Source organism: Mus musculus, chromosome 12 (assembly GCF_000001635.26).
Source record: "Mus musculus strain C57BL/6J chromosome 12, GRCm38.p6 C57BL/6J".
NCBI classification, from domain to species: Eukaryota; Metazoa; Chordata; class Mammalia; order Rodentia; family Muridae; genus Mus; species Mus musculus.
The window spans coordinates 40029347-40044357 of NC_000078.6; the positions used below are offsets into that span (position 1 = coordinate 40029347).

Below are 15011 nucleotides of genomic sequence, written 5' to 3' on the forward strand. Positions count from 1 at the left end.
AGCTAATCAGGGCTCAGGCTGCTCGTGGCTGAAGATCATTCCCAGCCTGTGTCAGTTGGGTGACTCACATCCACTTGTAACTCTAGCTCCAAGAGACCTAACTCCTCCTATTGCCCTCCATGGGTATCCAAGTGCCCATATTTGAGTGGCGTCCACTCACACAAACACCAACACATACATATAAACAGAAATCTAAGCTGGGCAGTGCTGGTGCACGCCTTTAATCCCAGCACTTGGGAGGCAGAGGCAGGCGGTTTTCTGAATTCAAGGCCAGCCTGGCCTACAGAATGAGTTCCAGGACAGCCAGGGCTACACAGAGAAACCCTGTCTCAAAAAAACAAAAAATAAAAACAAAACAAAAAAATCTAGGAAAGATAAATCTTAAAATAGTACCAGACATAATGGTTCACACTTACAACCCTATAATTTAAGCACCTAGAAAGCAGACACAGAAAGTGCCCTGAAAATTTAAGGCTTGCTTAGACTAAGTAGTAAGTCTGAGTTCAGAAAGGAACATACAGAATTTTATTACACACTCAAATAGTACTAAAAGCCTCATAATAACTTTTGCAAAATATTACTGAATGCGCAGACTTGCTAGCCCTATCTAGTTTAGTGTTCTTTAGCCAAATGTGTTGTTACATGAATTTCTGTATAAATTTAAGCCATAATTTCTCACATATACAAGTCATATTTTCAGTACTGATTAGCTATACAAGGTTACAATATTTGACCATATAGAGAGTATATTCAGCACCATAAGCAGTTCCATTAACGTCATTAAAATCTGGACAACCTATAACTTAACATTACAAAGAGAACCAGGAAACTGAAAGTACAAACAAACCTGTTATTAATACACAGCACGACTGAGATGTGTTCAGCAAGGTCTAGAGCAAATAGCTCTGAAATGAGTTATTTTGAGTGTTAGTCATTGCTTTGGTTTAGACATGGAATAAAGACTCAGAGGCAGGACAGTGGGAAGGTGGTAGAGGTAAAGAGACCTCTTCCTCCTCTACATGTTCCTGGCATGATCAACGATGCCATCACAGGACCAGTGCAAGAGAGACAAGGATCATGGACCCAAAGCTCTGAAACCGTGAGCCAAAACAACAAACCTTTTGTCTCTTTTAAAGTTATCCCAAGTATTTTGTCACAGTACTGGAAAGCTGTCCAACACAATTATGCTGGTCTAACTTCTGAGTTTTATATTTGACATAAGATTCTACTATAAAATCTTACAATGGCATGTTTTAAATGAGTCTGCTTGAACATCCCCACCACCCATGCTATGCACACCTTAAGACACTCAGCTAGTTCAAAGGCAAAGCTGCTTCTTTTACATGTATGAATAAAGAGTAATTTATTGGATTTGACACTTAACAAAAGACTTGGTACTGATTCACTCAGGGTTTTGCTAAATGCTTACTATAAAGCAACCACTGTGTAGACGGGATGCTAACTCAAGTTCTTTAACCCTAAGAACTCAGAAAGCTGAGGCAGGAGGATCACCTGGGTTCAAAACCATCCTGAACTAACACAGCAAGTTCCGGTTCACCCCTGCAGAGTGGAACTCTGTCTCAAGAAATAATAAAATGAAGGCAAGCACTGTGCTCCTATAAAAATACTTTTTAAAAGGTCTGTAGAGGCTCATGCCTGGAACCCTAGTACTCAGTAAGGTGAGGCAAGATTGAGAGTTCAAGACCAACCTGGGCTAGAGAATTTTAGTCCAGCTTAGGCAACTGTCTTCAAAACCAAACAAAAATAAAAAAGGTCTAAATTATATAGTACTAACCTTTTTTTTTTTTTTGGTATTACAGTTTCTTCCAATGTTCTTTCCAATATTGGAGATTAAATGAAAGTCCTCAAATAGATACTCTACCAGAGTCATCTCCCCAGTGTCACTTTCTATCACAACTGGATTTTATGTTAATGCAATGGTTAACTTTAATGAGTACCAGAATCACCTAGATGTTGTAAGCACCAAGATTGCTGGGCCCAACCCTAGAGTTTCAAATTCCTAGGTATGGAGTGGAGGCTGAGGTTTTGTGCTTCTAATAGGTTCCTAGCTAATAATGCTTCCAGTCCATCACTGTGTTAGCCCAGTTGCTGTCATTTAGAAGCAGTATCACAGTAGTCTATTCATAGTCGCACCGTATGGGACAATCCTCTAGATAATTGTTTCAGTAACGCTTTAAACATTTTTTAATTTTTTAAATTATGTGTATGTGTGAGGGCAGATGCACAAGAATTCAGATACCTAAGGAGACCACAGATCCCCCAGAACTGGAGTTACAGGCAGCAATGAGCCTCCCAATGTGGGTGCTGGGAATTGAACTCTGGTCCTCCACAAGAGAACGAGTGCTTTTAACCGATAAGCCATCTCTCCAGACTTTCAGCAATGCTTTAATTCTCCCTTATAAAACTGGGGTAAAGATCCACCTCCCCCAAAATAGGGCTTACTCAGACAAATAATTTGAGATTTTTTTTAGCCCAACTTGCACATTATGGGTAAAACCAATTGCTACAAAAGAAACGGGAAAAAAAGCATGGCCAGAAGAGGTAGGGAGATAGCTCAGTGGTTGCATGAAAAGCTCTGGTTTCAATCTCCAGTATGGGATGGGAGGTAGAAAAGAACTCCAAATTGAAAGTAACTTAAAACCAAAAAGCATTTTGAAGATCTACATTTAGTTTGGGATTTTTAATTTCTGTGAAGCAAAGTAGTATTTTATCACTACCTAGAAAATAACCCAAACTTTTACTTTTGTTTCTGGGAAAAGTTAAGACTTTTATTATCCCCAAACGCTGTAAAAATGACTGAAACCTCAAAGAACTGGGGATGTTTAAACTCTCAGAAGTTCTATCACGCTGCCATTTTGTTCTATGGCACACAGATTCTAAGAAAATCATACTGTGAGCTTTCATCATTCCCATTCCATAATGTCTTTTCTTCAAATATATATGTGAGGAACATATTCTAACTAATGCACTCAATGTTTACTGTGTGCCAAGTCCCCTAACTACCAAAGTATTCAGTCCTTTTATTCAACAAAGCAATCCCCTACAGTAGATATGATCCTCAGCCTACAAACGAAGGAACTAAGAACGGATATTAAACTGACCCAGACAAGTCTAGTAAGCAGGTTCCATTATCAAGCAGGGGCTTGTGTGGCCATTATCAATGATACCATACTGCATCTGAACAAATCCCTACTCAGTAAGGACTTAAACACACCATTCCCCTTCTCAGGCTACGTGAGTCTACATGTCACTTAACATTAATGTCACTTAAACATTGGCAAGTTTCAAAGGATTTGCTCAAAGAGCTAATTGTCTAACAAAAATGCCAAGGTTTAGCACTAACTCTGAACCTCAAGAGTTATTTATTGATTGATTGATTGATTGGTTTTGAGACAGGTTTCTCTGTGTAGCCCTGGCTGTCCCGGAACTCACTTTGTAGACAAGGCTGGCCTTGAACTCAGAAATCTGCCTGCCTCTGCCTCCCAAGTGCTGGGATTAAAGGCACGTGTGCCACCACTGCCCTGCTGAATCTCATGTTTTTAGTAGTATGATTATTCTTCTCCAAATCTATCCTCTCCTTAAATACCTCTGTATTTTGAATTTGCACAAAATTGAAACATTCCCTGGCTGCAGTCTATTGGAAAAATCTTTGGTCTCCGAGTACTTTAATATTAATTTGTGAATTTTTGGTATCATTTGCTCATATGGAAGTCTCAGCTAAAAAAGAACTTGACTATTTTACATCAATACTATCCATTTCCAGAATGTCCTGCAAGAATGAAATTTTAATATGAAATCTTAATCTAAGTGTGATAGTATATGCTGATAATCTGAGGCAGCACCCAGAAGATGACATACATAGACCTTATTTCAGAAAAACAATAATAAAAAATTGAACTTCAAATGATAGTCTAACGCAAGACTCCAAGTTGCATTAATTTATTTTGAAGAAACATTTTGTGTTTTGTTACCGCTAAAATCATCGTTTATATGATAAAACCATTACATTAAATAGAACACTGATACACTATACCAGATTTCTCTCATGGCCACTATAAACAATTAAACTCTTCTAAACAAGCCATTCTGGTAAGTGATTTATTTTTCCTTTGCAGTGCTAGCACTCAAACCCAGAGCCCTGTACCTGATAGGCAAGCACCCATTGTACCCATAATCCCAACTCGTACCAAAACATTCTAATTATGTGCCCTTTACTCTCATTCTTAAGCTATCATCCAGTTACCTACAGACTAGTAGTCATTGACTTCCATCTACATATCCTAACACTGCAGTTTTTAGCTTCCTGTAAGGATTTTATGATTATTAATGAATTTATCTAGGCTAAACCATAACATTTATAATCTATTTTAGCATAAGTTTGGATATATGACTCTTTAAGTATCAAAGGATATTTTAAAACTTTGCTTGCTAGTAGTAATTTTAAATTAGAATGTTTAACCCAATTAATACTTTGTATAAACCAACTCATTTCCAATACAGTTAACTATTTTAGAAATACACTTTAGGTGTTGGGAGATGTAGTTCATTGATGACTGCTTCACATACAGGAGGCCCAGAGTTTGATCCCTGACACTTTAAAAAGACAAATATACTTTGAAAAAGGATACTTTTTAACTTAAAATTAAAAACCTACATAGATTCATTAGCTTATGTGATTAATAGCTTTAATAGGTGATATACATTTTGAACTTAAATTTTTAATTGAAGTGGCTCACATAAATACAATTTATGCAATGGCCATTTTGCTGTTCTATAAATAAGAACAACATGGACTTGATGGTCCAATTCTAAGGTACAGAACAAGGGTCAAGAGCTAGTGAACACAAACTTTTGTTTTGTTTTGTTTTGTTTGAGACAGGGTCTCTTTATGTATCCCTGGCTGTCCTTGAACTCAGAGATCTGCCTCCCAGTTAAAAGCAGAGTGAAAATTTACACTGATTTAGAATTGAGGAAAACCAGCTTTATGATCCCATCAAGACTAGGGATTTGGGGGAGAATACTGAACTCAGTAAAGGGTGGGGTGGGGGTGGGGTGAACCCCCAGAAACTAGCCTTCTGTGGAAACCTCACCAGAGAAAATCCACACTAGTATAAAACTAAACATTCCAGCTGATAAACGTTCTTCTTACACATCTAATTAAAAGCTACAGAAGTGGAAATACATATAAACTCCAAGTGAGATTGTTATCCTAATGCCTCCAGCTGTTTATTGGTAACTATTCTCCACAGCTCTACTCCTAACACAGGCACATTTGACATGGACGCTCCACTGGGTGCTACGTCATTTTGTAACAAGAATCAAAGTTCCAAAAATTCACCTGTGTCACTGAAAAGAAAAAAAAAAGTAAAAGCTCAAAAATCAAACCGAGTCCTGTTAGCAAAGTGCACTTCCTTTGGTGATTTCAGTACAAACAGCTGTTGGCTTCAAACATAGGAAACATGCTGATTTGCTGTATGTGATTTCTGGAAATAAGTCTTCCTGGAGAGAAAAATGAAAGCTCTCCCCTCCTTGTAATTTCATTTTGTTTTTATTACAGAAGAAACAGCACCAGTTAATTGTCTTAAAATGGCTTTGCTACTTCTCCCGTTCATTTTCTAGGCTCCTAATTGCTATCTGCACTACTGTACCATTTCTTCCTACAACCAGAGCTAGGAAGCTCTGGAAATACTGTTCAGCCAATTAACAAAAAAAATTAAAGCTCAGAGCACATACTGAAAGGTACCTTACATTTTCATTCCACGGTGTATCAAGTAATTATAAAGCTTTCATTTCTCCCAAAATGCTACAAAAATATATGAAAAAAATCCGTTTCCATCCGGTAAATAGTAACAAAACAAGTATCTTTTAACTAGATCATTTAGAGACTATGTATTACAGTAATTCCCTCTAACTGAATTCACCACCACTTTCTCTATAAATCCATTCATGTATTCAAGCATATGTATTTAGTCAACATACTCATATTTACATCAGTCATTTTTTAGGTTCAAGTAATAGTGCGCTTCTGACAATGAACTATTTCTACAATAGCTCCAAGACCCCAAAATGTTGTTTTAAACCTGTGTAGACAGATGCATAGCTATTTCTAAAAACTATACACCAAAACATGCTTGTCAGGAAAACTAACCCATGCACTTGAATATACCCCAAATATTTTAATTAATGCTAGACCAACTAAATTAAACATTTTCTAGAATTAAAGAGATAGCATTAAATTGTTTCCAGAATAACGTTAAAAACCACCTTGTCAAAACCTCCAGAAAAAATACTTCCTTCTTATCGCAGCGTGTTCAACTTAGCTGTGTGTGCATGTGTACACACTGATCTCCCTTAACATTTCCATTCATTAGCATTTTGTGTTTACAAAGCCTCGTTTGCAATTTCTTGGCAAAGGCTTCCCCCCAAAAGATACAAGCACAAAACACTAGGGCATACACTCTTCAAAGTTTTATTTCACTAACTTCAGGTCAAATTTCCACAAAATTGTTTTCTGGTCAATTACTAGCCTTTTTTGACTTCCCAAAATGGTAGTACCAAAAGATTTGTGGGTCAGGGAGAAGAGACCACTTTAAGAAGCATTGCATTGACTCATCTTCCACAAGGCAACAGAGTTGGGTATCTGACTGTTCAACAAAACAAAGCTTTAATAGCATCCATGAGGGCAGACAGGCAAACCAGGCTGTAGACACTCTTCAGCTTGTCAGAAATCAGACCCAGGAAAACCTATTCCACACCAATATAAAAGGTACTGCCATTCATCTCTTCTTTTTCTGTTGCCGCAACATTTTTCTCCTTTTAATTATCATATCATGTAGTTTCTCGAGTCCTTCCTTTAGCCCATCTCCTATGATTGCACAGGTGGGCTGCAAATGCCAAGGAGTCGATGAGCTCAGTTCCCCCATTGCTAACAACTTCTCAATCTCTGAGAGAGAGAGCGAGTTCCTCAGGTCTTGTTTATTAGCAACTATAAGCACAGGGACTCCCTGATTTTCGGATATCCTAGTTATTTTATGAAGTTCAGTTTTGGCTTCTTCCATTCTCTCAACATCGACAGAGTCCACCACAAACACAATACCATCTGTGCATCGGGTGTATGACTTCCACAGTGGTCTTAACTTCTCTTGACCACCTACATCCCAGAAGTGAAAAGTGACTGTTTTGGAATTGCCCAAGGTTACCTTAATTTTCTCAGTGTTAAATCCTTTGGTAGGTACGGTATTTACAAATTCGTTGAACTGCAGCCTGTATAAAACTGTTGTCTTTCCAGCACAGTCCAAACCCAGAATAACAATGTGAAAGGACTGAAAGGACGGCAGGCTGGACAGGATGGAAGTCTGGTCTGACAGTCCATTCCCCATTTCCAGCTGCAAATGGTGTCTCAAACTGAACGCGTTCTTCTTATCTGCTTACAATTTCTCTTCCTGGGTGATCGGGCTACGCGATTGCTGGGGAGGAAATGAGTAAGTTATTACTGTGAGCACATTAAAAATGGGGTTTCTCTACTTTCGCCAAAAATAAGCACATGAGGGACTTAATAAAACTTGCTGTGAGTAAACACACCAGATGAGGTAGTAGATGTATTCAATCCAAAACAAACGATGCCTAACTGTCACCCAAAGGCTTTCTTCGATCCACTCTAACTGCAGTAACGTGTACTTTTCTCTATTCTCTACGATCCCCGAACCTCAAAAGCTCATTCTGAAGACAACCCAGGCGCCACTATCTGGTGCCGGTCACCGTATCCACCACTAAAGTGCCTTTTCTTAGCAGAAAACTCAAAAAAAGCAGCCCTATCTGGGAGATCTAACCAGGCACGTCTCACCCGGCACCCAGGCTCACTTTCCTGGCTCCGTCCCCGCTACCAAAGCTCTCACCTCCCGGGCTGGAGTCGGGATTCCAATGGAGGGACATTGGCTGATGTGTCTCTCTCTCTCTCCCCGCGAGGAACACGCCACAGCTCCTCTCAACCGAGACCTCCGCGCCGCTCTGGCGGACGCCCCACAGGGAAGCCCAGACTCGGCCTCTGGCCACGCCCACCCTCACGGCCCACCCAGGCCCCGCGATCCCATTGGTCAGCGCGTCAGGGCCGCCCTGCCACTCCCGCCCCGGCGCCCTAATTGGCAAGGGTGCCTGCCACTCCCAGGGCGGCAGCGCCAGGGCTCGCTCTCGGCCCTCCGGCACCACCTGTTGCCCTGAGTGGGAAACGAGCAGGCATCGCAAAGGACGCCGAGCCCCTGCTGCAGGTCCGGTCGCTCGGCCGCCTCGCGCACCTGCAGCATGGGCCACGGTGACGCGGCCCTACGCGGCGGGAGCGGCCCACCGCGCCTCAGCTCGCCGTGCGCCCAGGCTCGCTGGGCCGCGCCAGCCCCTCTACACACCGAACGCCTCCGGCAATACTGCCTCCGCCCCGCCGCAGGCCTCTTCTCCAACATGACCCCGCGCCACTCACCTGGCTGACGGTCCTCCGTCGTCCCGCCTCCGCGGCTGTCAGCCGCCGGGGAGTCTGTCCCCGGGCAGCGGCGAGGCCTGACGGCGGCCGGGCCGACGCCGCGCGCCAGCCGGGCTAACGGTGCTCGCCAGCCTCGCTCCGGGCCGCGGCTCCGCCCCTCGCGCCGCGCCTGCCCGCGGGGGTCGCGCGCGCGCGTGCTGGCCGCGTCTCCTAGCAACGCCCAAACAAGGTCACGTTCCAACCCTTTCGGCGCCCGCCGCCGGCGCAGACGGGCGGGGCTTCGGCCGCGGGTTCTCGGTCTTTCTGCCGCCCCAGGCTGGGTGCGGGAGGGCGTCGCCGGTACCGCCCCTCTTCCTGTCACCCTAGGGCGGCCTCTGGGCGACCGCGGTGTTGATTCAGGGTCCTTGATGTTGGAGGACACTGGCCGGGTGGGTCCCTTACGTCACGTCACAAGGCAGCCTGGGGGAGTCTGCGCTGCCGCCCTCCCTAGCATGTGCTGGCTAGGATGGTAGCCTACCTTTTGTAAGCCAAGCGCTACCTCCTAAGTGAGTCTACGCCCCACAAGTTGGAACAGGAACCAATGCCCCTATTAAGGAGGAAGAAACGCACTTTGGAAACGCTAAATATTTCCAGTAGCCCAAGAAGAACGGGTGATGAAGCTGCAGCTGGTAACTTATGACTAGTGGTAAAGCACATTGGGCTCCATAGTGTAATTGTGTACCACTATGTTTGGCCTTAGGAGGCAAACTGTCGTTTTTGTGAATATTCCAGTCTTTGTAAAAACAGAATGAACCAAATTGGTCATGAACCAATTATAAAACGTGACCAGCAATCTTTTAAAGATGTTTAGAAAAACAAACAAAGGGCATTTTAAAGCTTGGTAGAACCTACAAGAAATTTTTATCTGGAAGGCTATAATAATAGTGCAATTTAAAAGTGTATTTTAAACTAGATTCTGGCCAAGCACTTGAGAGGCAGAGGCAGGCAGATCTGGATGCTTCAGGGCCAGCCTGGTCTACATAGAGAGTTGCAGGCCAGCCAAGGCTACGTAGTAAACCGTGACTCAATAGATACATAGATAGATAGATAGATAGATAGATAGATAGATAGATAGATAGATAGATTGTAACTTTCCTAAGAAATTTCCTGATCTTAAAATTACCATAGCCAGTAGTATTTATTTTATGAATAGTAGAAAGGATTGGGCTTCTTTCTGTTGTTTTTGTTTCTTTGTGGTTTAGTTTTTCTGTTGTTTTGTTGTTTTGGTTTTCGGGGCTTGTTTGTTTGGGTTTGGGGTTTTTTGTTTTGTTTTGGTTTGGTTTTTGGTTTTGTTTGTTTGATTTTTGGTTTTGGTTTTCAAGATAGGGTTTCTCTATGTAGCCCTGGACCAGGCTGGAATCAAACTCAGAAATTTGCCTGCCTCTGCCTCCCAAGTGCTGGGATTAAAGGCATGCACCACCCTCACCACTGCTCACCTTATTTCCATTGTTTTTAATAGCTGATATAAAAATCTAAGGAATAATAAGCACAGTGCCTAGCTTTAAGACAGCATCATTAATTTAGGAAGAAAAATCTCAAATGGCATATTCTATAAAGTTATTGAATGTAATCTGAACTAAAGATTGTAACTAAGTATGGGCTCTCATTAGCCAGTTACAGTTATTAACATAAAAAGGGAGAAAAGCTTTTGTTCAAGAACTGCTCTCCTTGGGAATTTTAACAGAGATTCTTTATTAAGCTTGAATTGCTTGCAAATCTCCTTAAATAATTTAAGGTAAAACTGCACCATTTATAGTATTTTTGAGATCAAGATCCTACAGGTATTTCATGCTCGGTTCCATTTTTGCAGTCATAGACACAAAGCAGGTGAGATCTGACAACAGTGAGACTCCATCCAGCCTTGCAGAAAACATCTTGCTGAGCTGCACTTCAGTGTGTTACTCTGAGCTTTTGACTAGAACGGCCACTAGCAGCCTGCAGCCTGTGAGTTCAATTTGAGAGATAAGTATTTTTCACGTGTCTTTAAGAACTCCAACGGAAAGAAAGACTATTTAATATAGACAGACCATCTGTGCCCCTAAAAAGCTTCAATTATTTGGCATCTACTGCTATACAGAAAAGTGTTTTGTATGCTTTATCTATAAGCAATAATATCCATATAAAAACAGCAGCAAATGATTAAAAAGCCACAAAATTTCTGAATCCCACTCTTCATTTTGCTGCACGGAGCCCATGTAGGTGTTTTACTTAGGTGCTCTTTGTTCCAGAAGGAGTTACCTTTGTGCTGCAGTTGAAGACCTGCACTGCTGCATCCTGAGGTGTCCTGGAGAACATCTGGAGGGTCTGTGGGAGATTTTATTTTTTGAGGGCAGCACTGCCATCTGTTGTAATGTGTTTGAAACTACAGCTGTTAAGTTTGCATCTACCTAAATATGGGCAAGTTTGAAACTCTCCTGAGACACTGACAAGGTTAGGCAGACACTAGGGCCTGACAACTTTCACTTTTTAGTTTCAGTTCTCCAGACTCAGCTCAAGACCTCTCCTGTCAGAACCATCAAAAGAGGAAGCAGGGATTGATGATCATATTTAAGAAGGTGTTCTGATTAACTAATGACAAGCCATCTTGAGCAACTATTTTTAAAATGTATAAGTTTTCCTTTCCAATAACTATGCTGGTGAACTGACACTGTTTCCATTTTTAACCACATCTCCAATATCAGAACAGTTCTGATGTTTGTTCTCCCTCTAAGACAGAAAGCGTGAGGGTCCATTGCTGTTGTTCTCAAAATTTCTCAATGTACCCCAAGATTTCCCCTCTCGTTCTGACAGAGCTAAGGAGAAGGTCAGTGTGCCTGCTGGATACTGGTAGGTTAAAAAGATCATAATGCAAGAAGACTCTCACCCTTCAGTTTCTCTGAATCTTGTTCTATATTTTCTCTCCAGGAAACCTGCTCCAAATTCTGGTGCAGATCTCAGTAAAAAGGTTTTTATTAACAGGCTGAAGTGTTTCAATTCACTGGAATTGGCACACTACACATTGGAGCCAAACTACCATGGTTCAAGTCATGCTCTGTCAATGTTGACTAGTCTCTGATCTCTATTATATTAAGAAAGGTGAGGGCTGGAGAGATGGCTCAGCAGTTAAGAACACTAACTGCTCTTTCAAAGGCCCTGAGTTCAATTCCCAGCAACCACATGGTGGCTCACAACCACCCATAATGAGATCTGACATCCTCTTCTGGTGGGTCTGAATTCAACTACAGTGTACTTATGTATAATAAATACATCTTTGGATCAGAGTGAGCAGGGACTGAGAAAGCAGAGTTGACTGGAGCAAGCTGGGCCAATCAGAGTGAGCAGAGGTCCTAAAAATTTCATTCCCAACAACCATATGAAGGCTCACAACCATCTGTACAGCTACATTGTACTCACATACATAAAATAAAAAAATAAATATTGAAGAAGAAAGAAAAGAAAGACAGACAGAAAGAGAAAAGGAAAGAAAGGTGACCTTTCTCAATGTAGTCCTAATTTTTTTTTTGCCCTACACAGTTTTGCAGAGAAATATGAGTCACAGTATTAATGTGTATTTAATTTCTTATTTTACTTTATTGTAGCACAATAATATATAGAAAAATACAGATATGCAATTATATGTAAGTGAATATGCTCTGGACTTGCTTGTGCTGTGTACTCAATGCTTAGTCTTCAGTGTGTTGGTGTGGAGACGATGAAAACCATAAGAGATTTACCTAATGAAGGTAATTAGATCATGATGGTACTGCCCTCAGACAGGACCATGTTGGCATCAAATAGCTAATCACTAGAGTGGGCTATTAGAAAGAAGGATGAGCTTGGTTTGTCCTCTATCTCTTACTTTCTCTTTCTCCATGTTTCCCCTTTTCTGAAGACCTCTGCCCTGAAGCCCTCCACCACAGCTGACGACATCTGCACCATACTCTTGAACTTCCAAGGCTATGAAGTACTTGAAACTCTTGTGTTTATAAATTACCTATTTTAAGCTGGGTGGTGGTAGTAGCACATGCCACTTTAATCTCAGCACTCAGGTAGCAGAGGCAGGTGGATCTATGAGTTTGAGGCCAGCCTGGTCTACAGGGTGAGTTCCAGAGCAGCTACACAAGACAGCTACACGCACACACTAAGGCTTGTGCTTGACTCAGTGCAGTAGGTCTATAAATGGCTCTTCAAGACACAGATAAGAGGATTTCCATCTGACTAAGCTAAGCATTCTCCATTGGAGTCAAGAGAAAGGAGGTTGACCCCTCCTGAGAGTGAGCTGCTGGGTCTTTCTGCCCTTCCTGTGTAAATATTGCACAGATATGCCAAAATGCTTTGAAAGAATGCCAGTGTGTCAGCTTGGGAATGCATTACCTTGTTTGAGAAGAGCCTTCTTCGCCTCTCTTGGTATTCACTCTAATACCTTTCACTTTAGATTATTACTTGTGTTTGACAGTTTAATGTTTTGTGTGTGTGTTTAAACAGAGACCACTCTGCAAGGATCAAAACCACCCCAGGATTCTTTAAAGAGTGGGCTGATAAATCTGAAACCACCCCTTAATGAGTCCTAATGCTTTTACATTTTAAAATTTGCCTTTTTCACAAATAGACAAAAAGATTCTTCTGCTATATGAATCTAATTAGGAGAAACTAATATTTCGTTATTTGTGTGGTCCTTTATTTATTGTGAATTATTTATATCCCTGTGCACATTATTTAATATGTCCCCGTGCACATAATTTAAATCATACTTTTATTTTAAGAATTTTGAAAATTGGATGTCAAAGAACTTAATAAATGCCTCATAGTATCTTAAAAACCAGACATAATCATGTCTAGGTGAGATGAAAAGGGTCTACTTATTGGCATAAAATCTTGATCCTGATCTGATCTCTTCTCTTCCCTTGTTGGGAAAGGGAAAAGCATAGATTCTCTTCACAGAACACTGCAGAAGCATGACGGCTAATTCATGTGACAAGCAGACAGGTGAGTTCACTGAGTGCCCTGACTGTAGTGACAAGAAAGCTGAATTGGGTATATGTTTTTGACCCACCTTTGTTTGACATTTTCCCAGTTTGGACAAGCTAAGCTGCCTTGCTTCAAGCTTTTTAAACCTTATAGAACCTAGAACAGTAGAGACCCTGTAATCTGACTTAGAAAGATTAGTCACAAGAAAGAATTATAGTGATTCTTCTCCTTCCCTCATTGTGACCAGTTATTCTAACTCAATCTTGGACTGGTCTAGTAATAATTCCAGTATTAGAGATTCCTAGAGAAGACAGCTAAAATCTTAATTACCTAGCAAAGTTAATTTGGAGCACAGCCTCCACTCCCATAGAAGCTGCAGCCACCTCCCCCACACCGGGAGCTCTAAGTCTAAGCTTGATCATTGCTAAATTGCTATTGAATGGAGTACCTGGACTTCCAAAGTACCAAAGAAGCTTTCATACTGTTACTTTTCACGGTCTTGACTTTGTCTTTCAAGCAGGTCGGTCAATGCCCTTCAACCTGACTGCAGCAGGTGTACAGCCTCACCTCCAACAGCGCAGGTGGCAGTTATTAATCTTCATCAAGAAGCATTCTAGTACATAGTGTGGCTTTGGTCTGAGTTGGGAATAAGGTGTGCTAATGAGGGCTGGACAGTCAATGACGGGCACTCAGATCTCGGAACCATACCAGTCTAAGACAGAGGTACATGCTGTGGCTGTTGATAACACACCACAGAGCCAAGTTTTGTGTCTAATATAACACAAACTAGCTGCACGTAGCCTCCAAGATGGAATTGCATGGTTTGGGAAGATCTAAGATTTCCTAAGACAGGCGCGGCCGCCAGCCACCATAACTCCCAGGCAGGACTATAGAGCATAAATAAATTTTATGCCTTAGTCCAGCTTTTTAAAAAAATATTAATAACAGGGAGGAAAATGTAACCTCCTCCAGCCTAGGCAGGCTGGTTCAGACCTTATACCCCTGAGGTGGGGCCACCTTCAGTGCAGCTCCTCAGACTCAGCTAGTTTCCTTTGATGCCTACCACCTGCCATGAGGCCAAACTGTTTTTCCTAGATTTTCTTGAGTTAACTGCAACCTGTGAATTTGGCAACTTACTGCTAAAAGGCTGTCCTGACAACTTGGCATCATGACAGCCAGAAACTTGGCATGGCAGGGAATGGGTTTCCCCCTTTATAAGCGCAGACTTTTATTAAACATTTGAGCCTTTGCCACGCATGCTCCAGTGAAGTCTGCTTGACAGGCTGAGAAGCCTGGGAGCACTTATGAGGCATAGATTTCAAAAGGAACTCACCTCTTGGAGTTTTGACGTTCTCATTAACCCATATACTCACACCCTATCCCCGAGTTAGTCTAGTATATGAATCCACGTGCTCTCTTTTAGTATTATTTTATTATAAGTGTCTTTTAAGGTTGAATTCTGACATAGCTAAGCCTCCCACCAGTGTTCCAATGTTCCAGAAGCCGATGAGCTTGGAATCCGCTAGGAATGCAG

The 15011-nt window shown here is 41.7% G+C and overlaps 1 protein-coding gene and 1 long non-coding RNA gene across 4 annotated transcripts; one reads left to right on the forward strand and one right to left on the reverse strand.

Annotated features, from left to right (window-relative positions):
* Positions 1 to 3944: 3944 nt before the first annotated feature.
* On the reverse strand, positions 3945 to 8641 carry Arl4a (ADP-ribosylation factor-like 4A). 2 transcript variants are annotated; one of them, NM_001039515.1, is made up of 2 exons: positions 8492 to 8641; positions 3945 to 7487 (listed from the first exon to the last, which is right to left on the reverse strand). In NM_001039515.1, exon 2 carries the CDS (start codon positions 7398 to 7400, stop codon positions 6798 to 6800), a length of 603 nt encoding a protein of 200 aa, NP_001034604.1. In that variant the 5' UTR covers positions 7401 to 7487; positions 8492 to 8641; the 3' UTR covers positions 3945 to 6797. The 2 variants fall into 2 exon arrangements, with proteins under 2 accessions (NP_001034604.1, NP_031513.1); NM_007487.3 differs by lacking the exon at positions 8492 to 8641 and adding an exon at positions 7917 to 8030.
* An 89-nt stretch (positions 8642 to 8730) lies between these two features.
* Positions 8731 to 11952, forward strand: Arl4aos (ADP-ribosylation factor-like 4A, opposite strand). 2 transcript variants are annotated; one of them, NR_166749.1, is made up of 3 exons: positions 8731 to 9159; positions 10341 to 10474; positions 10759 to 11952. It is a non-coding gene; the product is annotated as an ADP-ribosylation factor-like 4A, opposite strand (long non-coding RNA). The 2 variants fall into 2 exon arrangements; NR_166751.1 differs by lacking the exon at positions 10759 to 11952 and having other exon boundaries at positions 10341 to 10693.
* The last annotated feature ends 3059 nt before the right edge of the window (positions 11953 to 15011 follow it).

Coding starts and splice junctions, on each gene's coding strand:
- Arl4a (NM_001039515.1), bottom strand. CDS start 7,400: ATGGGGAATGGACTGTCAGACCAGACTTCCATCCTGTCCAGCCTGCCG.